Genomic DNA, 15,594 nt, shown 5'->3' with positions numbered 1-15,594 from the left:
TGTCGTTTTTTTATGGTGATGGGGGTATAATAAGTTTGTCATTCAGTTTTCAACACATCGAAATATCGATTTTCGAATATATATATATATATATATATATATATATATATATATATATATATATATATATATATATATATATATATATATATATATATATATATATATATATATATATATATATATATATATATATATATATATATATATATATATATATATATATATATATATATATATATATATATATATATATATATATATATATATATATATATATTATATATATATATATATATATATATATATATATATATATATATATATATATATATATATATATATATATATATATATATATATATATATATTATATATATATATATATATATATATATATATATATATATATATATATATATATATATATATATATATATATATATATATATATATATATATATATATATATATATATATATATATATATATATATATTCTTTTGAGGTTAGGATTTTCATGCATTAGTATTTGACAGATCACGTGGGATTTCAGACATGGTGTCAAAGAGAAAGATGCTCAGTATGCTTTGACATTTCATCATGAATAGACTTACTAACGAGCAACGCTTGCAAATCATTGAATTTTATTACCAAAATCAGTGTTCGGTTCGAAATGTGTTTCGCGCTTTACGTCCGATTTATGGTCTACATAATCGACCAAGTGAGCAATACGTAAATAAGCAAAATTGCCGCATTTGGAGTGAAGAGCAACCAGAAGCCGTTCAAGAACTGCCCATGCATCCCGAAAAATGCACTGTTTGGTGTGGTTTGTACGCTGGTGGAATCATTGGACCGTATTTTTTCAAAGATGCTGTTGGACGCAACGTTACGGTGAATGGCGATCGCTATCGTTCGATGCTAACAAACTTTTTGTTGCCAAAAATGGAAGAACTGAACTTGGTTGACATGTGGTTTCAACAAGATGGCGCTACATGCCACACAGCTCGCGATTCTATGGCCATTTTGAGGGAAAACTTCGGAGAACAATTCATCTCAAGAAATGGACCGGTAAGTTGGCCACCAAGATCATGCGATTTGACGCCTTTAGACTATTTTTTGTGGGGCTACGTCAAGTCTAAAGTCTACAGAAATAAGCCAGCAACTATTCCAGCTTTGGAAGACAACATTTCCGAAGAAATTCGGGCTATTCCGGCCGAAATGCTCGAAAAAGTTGCCCAAAATTGGACTTTCCGAATGGACCACCTAAGACGCAGCCGCGGTCAACATTTAAATGAAATTATCTTCAAAAAGTAAATGTCATGGACCAATCTAACGTTTCAAATAAAGAACCGATGAGATTTTGCAAATTTTATGCGTTTTTTTTTTTAAAAGTTATCAAGCTCTTAACAAATCACCCTTTATATATACACTTGTGGACAAACAATTAAGTCACTCTGGTTGACATTTCTATTTGGTTACATATAACGGGTTCTCTCACAACTATTTTCGCTTCCAATGCAACAATGTTGGAGTACCGCTACTCGTGCGTGCTAATCATCTAAATTTTGTATTATATGTGTTGCGCTGTTGAAGTAATTAGCAAGCTTTTCCAAATAGCTTGGAATTTGGTTGGACATACAATTAAATCATTTTATTTTTGAGAGGTAATTATGCAAATTTATCGTTTTCTTTGCAAAATAAATAAATAATTTTAACTTCTCAGAACATTCTTAAACACCCACGCAGAAATTTTCGGTATTATGGGCAAAAAGAAAAGTTCGACTCCTGTTGAAAGGAAGATTATCTGGACGTGCTACGAAAATGTGGGTTCTGTGGCAAAGGTTGTTAAAACCCTTAGTCTTTCACGTGGACAGGTTGTTAATGCCATTAAACATTACAAACAATTTACCACATTCAACAACTTGCCTCGAAATGTGCCCGAAAAACTTCTGCTGCCGATGACCGGTTAATGGTTCGAATGAGAAAAGCTGATCCTTTTTTCACATCTAGCCAAATAAGGTCGGAAATGGAACAGAAATATAACGTTATAGTTTCCTCAAGAACTGTGAGAAGACGGTTGGTTGAAAGTGGACTACATGGTCGAATTGCCAGACGTAAACCTAATGTAACAAAAAGGAACTTGATTCAGCGCCGGCAGTTTGCTAAGAAATTCTGCAAATATGACCATAATTTCTGGAAATTGGTGGTATGGAGCGATGAATCCAAGTTTAACGTGTTCGGAAACGATGGTAGACCATTTGTTCGGCGGCCAGTTAATTCCGAACTCAAGCCTAGATACACCAAAAAAACGGTAAAGCACGGTGGCTCCTCAGTTATGGTTTGGGGGTGTTTTACATCCTCCGGTGTTGGTCCATTAGTAAAAATCGAAGGAAAAATGAACGCGGATATGTATCGGGAAATTCTGAAGGATAATTTAGATGGTGAGTACGCAGAGAATTTGCCGCTAGCTTGGATCTTTCAACAAGACAACGACCCAAAGCATACGTCGCGGGTCGTTAAATCTTGGTTAAATGAGAACAAAATAAAGGTACTTGAGTGGCCAGCGCAAAGCCCCGACCTTAATCCCATAGAAAACTTATGGGGAATAATAAAACGAGAAGTTTCTATTCGGAAACCGAGAACTCAGGAAGAATTACAGCAAGTTAATCAGGAGGAATGGTACAATATCACTGCTGATAAGTGTGAGTCACTGGTTAAAACTTTACCTAATCGTTGTGCAGCAGTAATTCGCCAGAAGGGTTATCCCACCAAGTATTAGAACTAACATATAGAATAAGAAAAAAATATTTTTTTTAAGGAGAAATAGCCATACGATTTGAAGCGACTTAATTATTTGTCCACCCTAATGTTAAGATATCATTAAACTAGATACATAACCACACTTAATATGTAATGAATACATTTTTTTCTATTAAATATCGTTTGCGACACTCGTTCTGAATAAAACGAGGTGATTTTGGTTAGAAATTTAAAAAGAATTTGCTTGTTATTTTAATTGAAGAATGTAATTTGTAGTATGACTTAATTGCATGTCCATAAGTGTATATATATATATATATATATATATATATATATATATATATATATATATATATATATATATATATATGTATATATATATATATATATTATATATATATATATATATATATATATATATATATATATATATATATATATATATATATATATATATATATATATATATATATATATATATATATATATATATATATATATATATATATATATATATATATATATATATATATATATATATATATATATATATATATATATATATCTATATATATATATATATATATATATATATATATATATATATATATATATATATATATATATATATATATATATATATATATATATATATATATATATATATATATATATATATATATATATATATATATATATATATATATATATATATATATATATATATATATATATATTGGAATTTCTCAACGATAACGCTACTATGCATATATGTTAGGTTAGGTTAGGTATAGTCTGTCCGATATTTCAGGCTCACTTAGACTATTCATTCCATTGTGATACCACAGTGGTGAACTTCTCTCTTATGTGTGCTGCCTGATTCTACATATGTTTAGCTCAATGACCATGCATATAGCACAAACAGTGTCACTCGTCATAAAAGGTGGTACGTTCTTTAAAAAAAAGTGACACACTTTTTACAGGAAAAGTAACAAAGTAACGAATGGTAAACAAGGAAAATGTTCTCTCAAATATGATATCCATCTTTCAATCTCGCTTATTTATTAACACACCGATTATTTCCATAATCTTGTAGGGGTTTGGATTCAAATGTATAAAAAATGATACAATATAAATAAAAAATGTGCCAGAGAATAAAAAATGGCATTGGAAATGGGTGTTCGATCGAAACTGGGTTGAACCATGGACCCTTTTATGTAAGGCGGGCATGCTAACTACTACATCATAGTGGCTCACATCTCAATGATATGGCCCTCATTCTTATAGTTGATTTGACTTATGTTTGAATCCACTTGAAAAGGAATCAAAGAATATTAACGCTAACATAACTGAAGGACATAAAGTGCTTTTGGAGTCGAAGCATTTGCAAAGAAGGATCGGATCTTCCCGCCTCATGTTGATAGACATACATCCAAGCCCGAATTCGGATTGTTGGGATTTTTAATATTATCTTCACGATTCTCAATATCCTACACGTATTGTCAAGTAGGTCCAGGATTGGTTCTAAAACTCCTTCCATATGATCTGCATCACATGGAAACAGTGCAGTTACAGGGGCATTGATACTACCAAGTTACTGAAAAGAAATTTCCAGATACCGATGTACACAAGTCTGACACATGTTTCATCGCTGACCAATTCGAATATCCATAGCTTTTAGTATAGATCTGATGGGGGATGATTCTTTTTGGCATTGGTAATGGGGTGTTCGTTCCATCCATCAACAGTGACTATTATATGGCGTTAATGGAGCGTTTGAAGGTCGAAATCGCGGCAAAGCGGCCCCATATGAAGAAGAAAAAAGTGTTGTTCCACCAAGACAACGCGCCGTGCCACAAGTAATTGAAAACGATGGCAAAAATTCATGAATTGGGCTTCGAATTGCTTCCCCACCCACCGTATTCTCCAGATCTGGCCCCCAGCGACTTTTTCTTGTTCTCAGACCTCAAAAGGTTGCTCGCAGGGGAAAAAATTTGGCTGCAATGAAGAGGTGATCGCAGAAACTGAGGTCTATTTTGAGGCAAAAGCGAAGGAGTACTACCAAAATGGTATCAAAAAATTGGAAGGTCGTTATAATCGTTGTATCGCTCTTGAAGGGAACTATGTTGAATAATAAAAACGAATTTTGACAAAAAAAAAGTGTTTTTCTTTGTTAGACCGGGGACTCATCAGCCAACCTGGTAGATCTGCCTGGAAGAGATAACTCAATTTTGTTCCCTTTATGTTAACTTCTTATGGAGGAAACATATGGGAATGTTCTTCATAAAAATTGAATCATCTTAACTCTGTGCATCATCTTTTTTCCCTTATACGAGTATACGGCCGTAAGTTCGGCCAGGCCGAAGCTTATGTATCCTCCACCATGGATTGCATAGAAACTTCTTCTAAACACTGCCATCCAGAATCGAATTAGTTTTTTTTACACTATTATTATTTAGTTATTCATTCACACACTACCAGATATACAAAGATCTTTTAAATTACAGTTTGTGATTAATGTTGGTAAGATAGTAAATGTAATCTACGATAATTTATAAATTATCGCCCATGTTCGGATATCCACTTCAATTCCACTTCCACTATTCACGTCAAATCCACGAACGTGAAAATTTTGTGTTCTTAATTCCACGTTATTTTTTGAACTTTTCTGTAACCAGCTGGGTTGCACAAATCATCCAAAAATTCACTAAGGCGGAAATCAAAATAAGTGGAATCAATAGACTTATTATAATTTATTATTTTTTTTTAAATTAAAAATGACGCAGTTCTAATAAAACTCATGTATTAAATATAAAACATTTCAAATTTTTTACGCGAGTACTTTTTAAACAGGAAATACACCCATCTTGGACATAATTCAACTTTCACCAAGACTTGCAAGTGAATTGATTTCACGAAAATTCCGGTGAAAGTGGATTGTAGGACACGAAAATCGTGGAATTGATTCACATTCACCTGAAAGAGGATTTGGGAACCTGGGCATATAATTAATAAATTAATAATTAACATAGATAATTTTCAAAATTGTTAAAACAACTTGAATTGCGGTAACGCATGCCGATGGCAAGGTATCTTAAAACCTCCTAACACCGTCTTCTAAATTGTAAGTAAGTCCATACGTGGTATATATTAAATCAATAAAGACCGATTAAATACGTATATAATTCAGTTCAGTTCTATAGAAATAAAAATTTTCTATAGAAATCAAATTTTGACAAAATTTACTATAGAAATAAAATTTAAAAAAAAATTTCTATACAAATAAAATTTTCACAAAATTTTCTATAGAAATGAAAATTTAACAAAATTTTCTATAGAAATAAAATTTTAACAAAATTTTCTATATTGACAAAATTTTTTTTTAGAAATAAAATTTTGACAAAATTTTAAAAATAAAATTTTGGTAGATTATTTTTGGCTCGAGTGGCAACAATGAACCGATATGGACCAATTTTTGTGTGATTAGAGATCGGCTATATATAACTATAGACCGATATGGACCAACACCACGTTCCAAATTTGAGCCGGATCGGACGATTTTGCTCCTTCAAGAGGCTCCAGGGGTCAAATCTGGGGATCGGTTTATATGGGGGCGATGTGGGCCAATTTTTGCATGGATGTTAGAGACCATATACTAACACCACGTCCCACATTTGAACCGGATCGAATGAATTTTGCTCCTCCAAGAGGCTCCACAGGTCAAATCTGGAGAACGGTTTATATGGGGGCTATATATAATTATGGACCGATGTGGACCAATTTTTGCATGGTTGTTAGAGACCATATACTAACACCATGTACCAAATTTCAGCCGGATCGGATGAAATATGCTTCTCTAAGAGGCTCCGCAAGCCAAATCTGAGGGTCCGTTTATATGGGGGCTATACCTAAAAGTGGACCGATATGGCCCATTTGCAATACCATCCGACCTACATCAATAACAACGACTTGTGCCAACTTTGAAGTCGATAGCTTGTTTCGTTCGTAAGTTAGCGTGATTTCAACAGACGAACGGACGGAAATTCTTAGATCGACTCAGAATTTCACCACCAACCAGAATATATATACTTTATGGGGTCTTAGAGCAATATTTACGTTTAAATTCAGCAACCCAATTTTTTACTGTTGCATATGAAGGAGCACTTTCACCTAACACATTCACTATGTCATTATGAATTTCTTGTCCCGCTAAACCTTTTTTATGTAAATAATTAATGACGGCACGCATTTCTAATTTTTCCATTGTAAAAAAATTGCAGATGCGTCTTTTTTGAACACCTGTTTCTATATGAAGGAGTAGGCAGATCGAAACAAAATTTAGCATGTGTTCATTACAGAGATGGAAGTTTCCAAAGCACTTAACTTTTTTCTGTTTATACCGCGCTTTTTGTGCTAGGCTAAGAAGTTTCCGAACTGCCCTCGTATCTATTCAGCCAATTTCTTTAAATACCCAAGGACCCAATTCCTTTAAATAAGCCCTCGTGCATCTATTGACATTCCTCAGGCCTTTACTGATCATTGTCTTACTCTCAGTAGTTTCCTGTTTCTGATATGGGTCGGGTTTCCCCATCGGCTGTTCGTGATTTCCTTTTTCGTTGAGTTCTCCAAAATTGGTCACATGTATGGAAACAGAATTTCGGTGTTTGACCTATCACGTATACTCCCAATATACCAAAAACGTACAACAATATAAATTTTATCAACCCTGGCCCTAATTAAAAGCATTTGTACAGAAATTCGTTTGGTTAATGCAGAGCAACTCAAAAACACGCTTGCAGAATTAGTCAAGGAAGCATAAACAGTAATTGTCACTCACACTTTGAAGAGTAGCAGTTTAAGGTACACGGAATTTCTTCAAGAAAATATTTGGGTACCACATTATTGTGACGTAATACTGACAATTTAGAAAATGGTCGAATTGAAGCATATCAGTAACGACTCATTCTAAAACTTGTGGGATTATGGGCCTTGAAAGAGAATTACATTTTGTCAATCAAGATGAAAATTTAAGGGAATATGAAAAGTTTTCTGGTTAACAATATTAACACATTGGATTATTCGAGATTGTGTTAATGCTATAGATTATTATTGTTGTGGAATACAACTTACCTGGGTTTGCATACTGCCATAATTCATAGTGGGGTGATGGTACGACTGGGACATTGGCATTAATTCCCCATATGAATGTGCTGTTCCACCAACTCCAACACTACCACCATTATTGAAAAGACTAGCATCTAAGCTATCCATGCCATAAGTGGTCGTATTAGCAACGGCTGATGTGGAGGCACCACTACCACTATGTGGCATTTCAATGGAAGTTGGTTGACCATACAGACTAGGCGCATTGGAAGTTGTTTGCTGATGATAAAATGTACTGGCAGCATTTTGTTGGTGCATTTCGGCTGAAGTGTTGTACGCAGGAGAAGCATAGCCAGAACTGTAGTTTGATTGTGGTTGCAAATGTGATTGATAATAGGCTGTTGATGTTGCTGTACCCGTGGGCACTACAGCAGCTGGCGAGTAGGGATTTTGTTGCTGCCTATTTTCCATTTCCAATCGCATCAACGTATGAATAAAGTGAGTACGCACACGAGCGGGATTAAATTCCACACGACCAATAGTATTGCCGCAGGCATCGCGTGAACAACCGCAGGGAAACATATCACGATCCACTTGACATTTGATGCCGGACTGTGAACAGGAACAAGTTTCCGGGTCGCAAAAATCGCGACATGAACAACCACATACTTCGCGACTATTCCGTATATCTCGACATTCAGCCTTTTCACTGGGATCGATTTTGCGTATACCCGCTGCCTTAAGGATGGTTCGCCTCTGTTTTGGCGAGACTGGCTGTAGGAAACCATTTGATTCTCCATCGAGATCAGAACCGCTGCCCTCACTGAGATAATCTTCTTCTGATTCTTCACTATCATCACTGGATGAACCACGGGGATTTATTTCTTGTAGTTGCATACGATGGGCCCGCCTAAGTTCTGCAGCATGTTCGGCTAGGCTTAGCGTTTTAAAACCAACGTGTCGCGCCCCCATGCCCAGAGTACAACCGCCAGCTGAAGGCACACAACTGAATCCTTGTTGTCGAGGAAAATAATAGACGTGAACACTATCAAAATTAATAGAGCGCTTTGGTTTCTTGTGTACATTTCCAATGACACTGCTGTTACCACTACTTAGCGAAGACGTTAATGATGTACCCGCTGATGAAGAGGTAATAGTTCTCAAAGTGTCCACAACGTCGTCATCATCGACCTCTAAACGTCGTTTGAGATTAGATCGCAAAGGTTTTGTTGGTGGCGTTGGTAGGATTTCATTGTCTTTTACAGGATTTCTATGTTGTGCTTGACTAACACCAGCATTGGGCGATTGCGTGGGGGTATTTGCCGAGGATGTCATATTAAGGTGGCTTGTATCCCCTAGGCTAGTGTTGGTCGTATGCAATGCTGACGTCTCACTGCCCAAACCCGAATCGGAACCTTCACCATTGCGTTCATCCTTCTCTGGTGTTTCTCCATTTTGGTTGGGCATTTTGGTTGAACTTGCAGTACTACACGAAGGTTGCTCATTTCTATGGTTTGTTTCATTTCGCAGCCACAGTAAATCATCATCGGCAGCTGTTGTGGTTGTGGTAGTTGTATCCTCATCTTGAGATTGACCGCTAGTATTGAGTAAACTCAGTTCTTGCAAAGCTGATATTTTGTCAGCAGCAAATGCTTCTTGTTCCTCACATGCTATGGCTAAAGGATCATCACTCGTATTGGCAGCATCTGTACTATCCATGTTTAGCATGGAACTATTTTCTGGTGTATTGTAGCTAAGGACTACAACTTCGCTATCTGTATGCAAGTGAGAAAAAGAAGAAATATAAGAAAAAATTAATAATACTGGAAGAATAAACAATGCTGGCAAAAAAAATTAATCGAATGTAAAGTTGTCTTCATTTCGTCTTAGAATTTGAAGAGTCAATGATCTACAAATCTGCATAGAAAATTTGCAGGAAAGGCATAACCAAAATTCATTCAAAATAGTTTTTATGGGCGGAACCCAATTTTCTGTTTATGAAGTTAGGGAAAGCTTTGCCTTTTCTTTAACATACCTGGAAAATTATCCAAATCTAAATAGGTTTCAGCGCTATCTTCTTCGCCTGATATAGATGATATTGTTTCAGCCATTTCCTCGGGTTCGTCTCCAATCTCAGAAACCGCCGTTACAACTTTATCATCATCACAGCTTTCATTTAATTTCTCACTTTCTCCTAAATCTGATAAAATTTTATCGTTTGTTTTATCTTTGTCAACTTCGTTTCCACACTCCTCGTTTTCTTTATCCATGGATCCATTGAGTTCTAAGTCATTATCACATCTACTATCTTGAGAACAATTGTCAGCGTCATCTGTTTCAAAGTTTGCTGAGTTATTTAAGGGTGATGATGTTACTGTGGGATCATTTCGAAAATCATCCAACTCATCATCAATAGGCGTGGCTACAGCATTATTGCGATTGAAATCATGAGTAATTACCAGACTACGGTCTGGTGATTTCTTAAGTTCCACTATTTCTTTTACTCTACTTGAGGAATCTTTGATGGGCTTCTTTAACATAATACTACTCTCAATTTGCGTCTCTATGTCATCATCATCGGAATCTAAATTTCTCAATTCACACACATCATTTGGGTGTGATGCAGCTAATGCTGTTGATGTGGAAGCTGAAGTAGAAGACATTGATACTGATGAAGATGATGTTAATAAGGGGTTTGTTGGAGTAGTAGTGACGGTGGCTAACTTTAACGATGAATTTTGATTTGTTGATTGGTTCTCTGTTGTTTCTTCATTATTTGATCCCAGATTATTGCTTGAAGTTGTATCACTTTGGTGATTCTCACCTTGATGTTTTAAATGATCTGCGGTTTCCATTTTAACGGTTTCTTCTGATGATGACGATGAGTCTGCTGGTGTATTCGATCCAAAATTAGCATTCTTCTGTATATAGGTTATAAAGTTTTTTATGGGTGTAAACATTCTCCAATGGAAGCAGAGATGTTTTTTAGTGTTTGGTGCGTCTTTGTAGAATTATTTGATGAAAACTACTATGGATGCTCAATTCTCTCCTAGGAGAATAGGCACCCTCTTCTCTTCACCTGTGTGGACCTTGGCGGAGATTTATTACGCTCTAAATCATACAATTCCAGTAAAAACATTGGTAACTGAAAACAATAATAAATAAGAAGAAAAAGACGAACAATCAATGGAATGATAGTGATGAGGTTATATGTAAAATGATATCATTTATAAATCCAAGAAAAAGTGGGTTAGAAACAATTTTCATTCGAAGTATTTATTATTAACGGCCATTTTCACATAGCTCCGTAAATTATATATCTACTCTCCGGTTAACGTTAATGGACACAATTTTAGCAATTAAGTTCCTAACTGGCTATCGTATTACTAACGGATCTTCATGAAAATGTGTAAATGCTAAATTGTTTCAAATTAAAGAGGAACCTCCAAAATTGTTTTGTAATTCTGAAAATTATGTTCTTATTATATAAAGGAGCGAATTCCGACATATGAGATACGATAAATAATCACATTAGACTCAATGGTCTATGTGAGCCAGGAAAAAGGCGAGATGCAACATAGTGATACTACGCATAGTCTAGAAGATAATAGGAACTAAAATTGATTTGTCTTCGTGATAAATAAGTACCAAATATTTGGTGATATACATGTGTTATCATATATTGCCCATACTGTCTGTGGCTGTGTATGGTAGACAGGGCGCATCTTGTACAAAATTGATTTCATATTGGTTTCGAAAAAACGACAGTCGAGGCAGTTGGCATTTCAAACAATCGTGTGGATCATTGCCTGCACAAAATTTGTGTGCTGGAGGGAATTTCTACTTATCTTTGTCACAGCCGCCTCAGAAGTTTCAGACGGATTAAAAAGGTTGGTGCATCCCTGAGCCCAATTTAACGAGTTAAAATGAGTCTGTTTTAAAAATATAAAAATAGTCTTTAAGGCTAAAATTAATTTTAAAAAATTTGTCAATCCAAAAGTATTATGTCATGGGGTTTTCTATTTGAAAGATCGTTTATTTTGTAAGAGAACAAATACATTCATTTTCAAAAATGAGTATTTTTAGAATTTAAAATTTCTTTCGTTTGTAATGCGAAACAAAGATTCTCTATGTGATAGGGAAACTTTTCCTCGGCATTCAACTTTGGGGCTTGATCTACCAATCTTAATTAAAAGAAAGTATTCACCTTATTGTCACCTTATTGTCATTTCTTGTCACATCCCTATTATCCAACATGATTCTTCAAGGCTTATATTTGTTATTGTGGTACCTTTTATGAAAAGTTTAAATATAGGTAGTGTCAAAAAAAAACATAACAGTTCTTATCTACAAGTCTTATCAATTAGTTGCTAAGCTAGAAATATTTTGTCTATATGCATGATGCGCTTTAATACCATTACTACAGAAAACAAGATTGTCAAAATAACTAAAATAGAACATAAAATTAGGGTTGTAGTCAGATTAATTTTACTCTAATTTTGAAAAGTTAAATTTTTGGACTATTTAAAATTTGTTACATTTCTTTTTTAAAAGCATAAACATTTGGAATATGAATAATGAAACGTAAGGTTTCAGACAATAAATTCCGGAAATGAATATGCTGAACTTCAGTTTCTACCTGTATGATATCTAGGTGCGTTTGGGTGTGTCTGCAAACAGATGTGAGACAAACCCTTAAACTCGTTATTGTGCGGTTTAATTATAAACCCAGTATTTACCATTCGTTTTTTATTCTAGAAACCTGGATTTATAAACCAATTTTCCTCCAATATCTATTATCAAGTAGATATCAATTCTTCAAATTTCCCCGTTCTAGCAACGAGCCCTATGTTCACTACTATCGATGGTCACATCTATTCGAACTAATATTACTCTTGGTAAAAGTATTATCCCCCCTCTGTAATGCTGGTAACATTTCAGAGTTTTTTAAAGCTCCTCTAAGTGGTTTCACTGCAATGTGAAATGCCGTTCGGACTTGGCTATAAAAAGAAGGTACGTAGTCGTTGAACTAAACATGGAATCGGTCAGCACTCAGTGATAAGAGAGATACTCACCACTGTGGTATCACAATGGACAATGAATAGTCTACGTGATACTGAAATATCGGGCTGTCCCTATACCTAACCCAACCACTAAGTAGGAAGTCGTCACAATATATGTTGTGTTATTGTACTTCACCTCATACACAAACGTTCGATACAAAAATTTACAAGCCACAAAAAGCATTTGCATTTGAGTTAAAAAAAAAACTTATTCACGATTGGAACCTAAGAACGGTGGCTCGAAACAAAGTTTGGCATAAGAAGCTGGTGACTGTCAATGGGGGCTATTCGATAGTTTTCATCCAGCCTTGCGAACTGTAAATGCGAATTATTATCGTGAAATCAGTTTGGATACTCATTTGGAGTCATGGAGTAGTTCATAAAAGGCTAAAAAATGTGCCACGGCTCTCTAAATCGAGATGCCTATCGGATGAACTTTTCCATTTGTGCTATTAAAAAAAAAGCTTATGCAAGGGAAAAACCGATAGTTTGTATTTGTTACTTCGCTTTTTTGGCGAACTCAGACCAATAGCCATAGTAAAAGGTGGTCCTATTAGGGAAAAGTGAAAAGATTGCGAAATATATGTTACTCCCAAATTGCTTTTCCAATTGAATCAATAATAGGGACGTGTAAATTGTTAAGACTTCGTGTCAGCTAGCCTGTAGAAAGCATTTTTTTTATCAAATATGTATTGGTCAAGCGTACTTAAACTCAAATACCCAATGCAATATTTTCTACACTGCAAACGGCAGGTGAGGTAATGGAATTTATCCTTATTGCCTTGAAGAGGAAAGCTCACAAAAAATCACCGAATTACATAGAATAACTAAGCAACAAAAATAAGGAAATTTACCTTTTACAGCCCATAACGACGACGCTTGGCCAAACCAAAAGAAAATTTCAACTAAAAAGGGTCAAAATAAAATTAGATAAAGGCAAATATAAAAGAATGCATATTTTTCTCATACCCGTTCTTGTTAATAACAAGTGCACTGGAAAAACTCGTTGAAATTAACTCCCAGCTCTATTTGTTGCTTCTAGAAGAAAACATATTTTTTTACTATTGCATATAATTTGCAACAAAATGCAGCAATGAAGATCCTTCGTTACACCAGCAAATGAAGCCAGAGTCCGGTAAAAAAGCAACAACAAATGTTATAAATGCACCTCTTCTTTTGGGTACGGTACGTATACGCAATGAGAGGCACATACACAGGAGACGATTGACAACGACGAGATGTATGAAAATTTGCGTATGTATGCTGATAACTTTCCCGACAGGAGGAACGGGGCTACCAACTTCACAATTCGTTTATATAGCGCGGTGTATTTTCTTTCGGAGTTCTAGTAAGTTTTATGTTTTACATTCTCATTTCAATAGACCAGGCTTTCTTATATTTCTTAATTTTTTGTTTAATATTGCTTTTTCACATCTATTCGTCACTTTGATTTGTTCGCAAAGCTCTTTTGTTCTCGGTTTGTTTTAATTGAATTCAAAAGAGAATTGCTTTACATTTTTTTGCTTCGCGACAATATAATTCTATTCTTATTTTTCAACAGATTTCTTTGCGTGATTTTTTCACCGTTTTTTGCTTAATTCTATTTCGGATACCAGTTACCCATTAACCGCTACACTAGTAGTTGGTAGATCAATATTAGTATGGGAAGAAGAATGGGTATTTCAAAAAAGTACTCTTTACGGCAAGGGTTTTCGGGTACTCATTAATTCTACGTGTGTGTACACATTCACATCGACTAGGCGTATAAGCACACACGCTCGACGAACAAATAGAATACAAAAATTTCTGTTTTCTTGCATGATAAAACTACTACCCTGCCAACATTTTTTGTATTTGACGGCGCTTCTGAGAATCCCCAACACGTCGAAAACAGTCATATACGATATTCAAAACTCGTTGCAAAAGTGCCTTCAAATTGAGAAGTTGTACCATGCCAAGTTACTACAAAAGAGCGTCGCATGGGTCCAATTATAAGGTGCCTTTTTAGATAAATTTGGAACGACGCCAATAAGAGCCCCTTCAAACTATTAGAAAAAGTAAATTTTAAGATAAGGGCTGTTTTCTTTTAAAGGTGGGTATTAAGTTCGAGTTTAAGGTGAGTATTAAGTTCGAGTTTAGCCGCTAAAATCGCTAAAGTGAAAACTAAATCAGTAAGAAAAATGCATGAAATTATACATATTTGTTGCAAATTTTATTACAACTTGATGGGGAAAAGCCCAAAGCAAATTTTCACAAAGTTTGTATCCCTTAAAATGGATTATTAAAGAAAAGTAATCGTGAAAAAATCATGTTTTTAGCGGCTAAACTCGAACTTAATACCCACCTTTAGCCGCTAAAATCGCAGCAGTACATATTTATAACTATTTGAGCATTTCATACATTAAAAATTTAAGATTTCATTTGTTTTCTGTGATTGTTTTTAAACAGCTGATGACAGTGTGTCATATTTTTTCCTTGGACACATAATAGGGCTGTTTTCTTTTTGCACTGGATACAACATTTGTATGGGATATCCAGAACATCGTTGCACTGGTGTTCTATCCAGAACATCTCATCAGTGCAAGTCGCGCCGATATTGCCAGATTGTGTTTTGATAAAGTGACGCATCATCGATTCACAATAGCACTTTATTGTGACTAATTTAT

The 15,594-nt window shown here is 34.7% G+C and overlaps 1 protein-coding gene across 1 annotated transcript in view; it reads right to left on the bottom strand.

The window, feature by feature from the left end:
* The window catches only part of Axud1 (AXIN1 up-regulated 1), a 20,387-nt gene extending 5,836 nt beyond the window's left edge, over positions 1-14,551 (bottom strand). Inside the window, exons 1-4 of the mRNA XM_075296205.1 lie at positions 13,898-14,551; positions 13,783-13,833; positions 9,901-11,010; positions 7,893-9,640 (exon numbers count right to left, since the gene is read on the bottom strand). Coding sequence (XP_075152320.1) covers positions 7,893-9,640; positions 9,901-10,825 — 2,673 coding nt within the window. The 5' untranslated portion in view covers positions 10,826-11,010; positions 13,783-13,833; positions 13,898-14,551. The remainder of the gene's footprint in view (positions 1-7,892; positions 9,641-9,900; positions 11,011-13,782; positions 13,834-13,897) is intronic.
* Between the last annotated feature and the right edge of the window lie 1,043 nt (positions 14,552-15,594).

Source organism: Haematobia irritans, chromosome 2 (assembly GCF_050003625.1).
Source record: "Haematobia irritans isolate KBUSLIRL chromosome 2, ASM5000362v1, whole genome shotgun sequence".
NCBI lineage: Eukaryota > Metazoa > Arthropoda > Insecta > Diptera > Muscidae > Haematobia > Haematobia irritans.
This window is presented reverse-complemented; position numbering and strand designations above follow the sequence as displayed.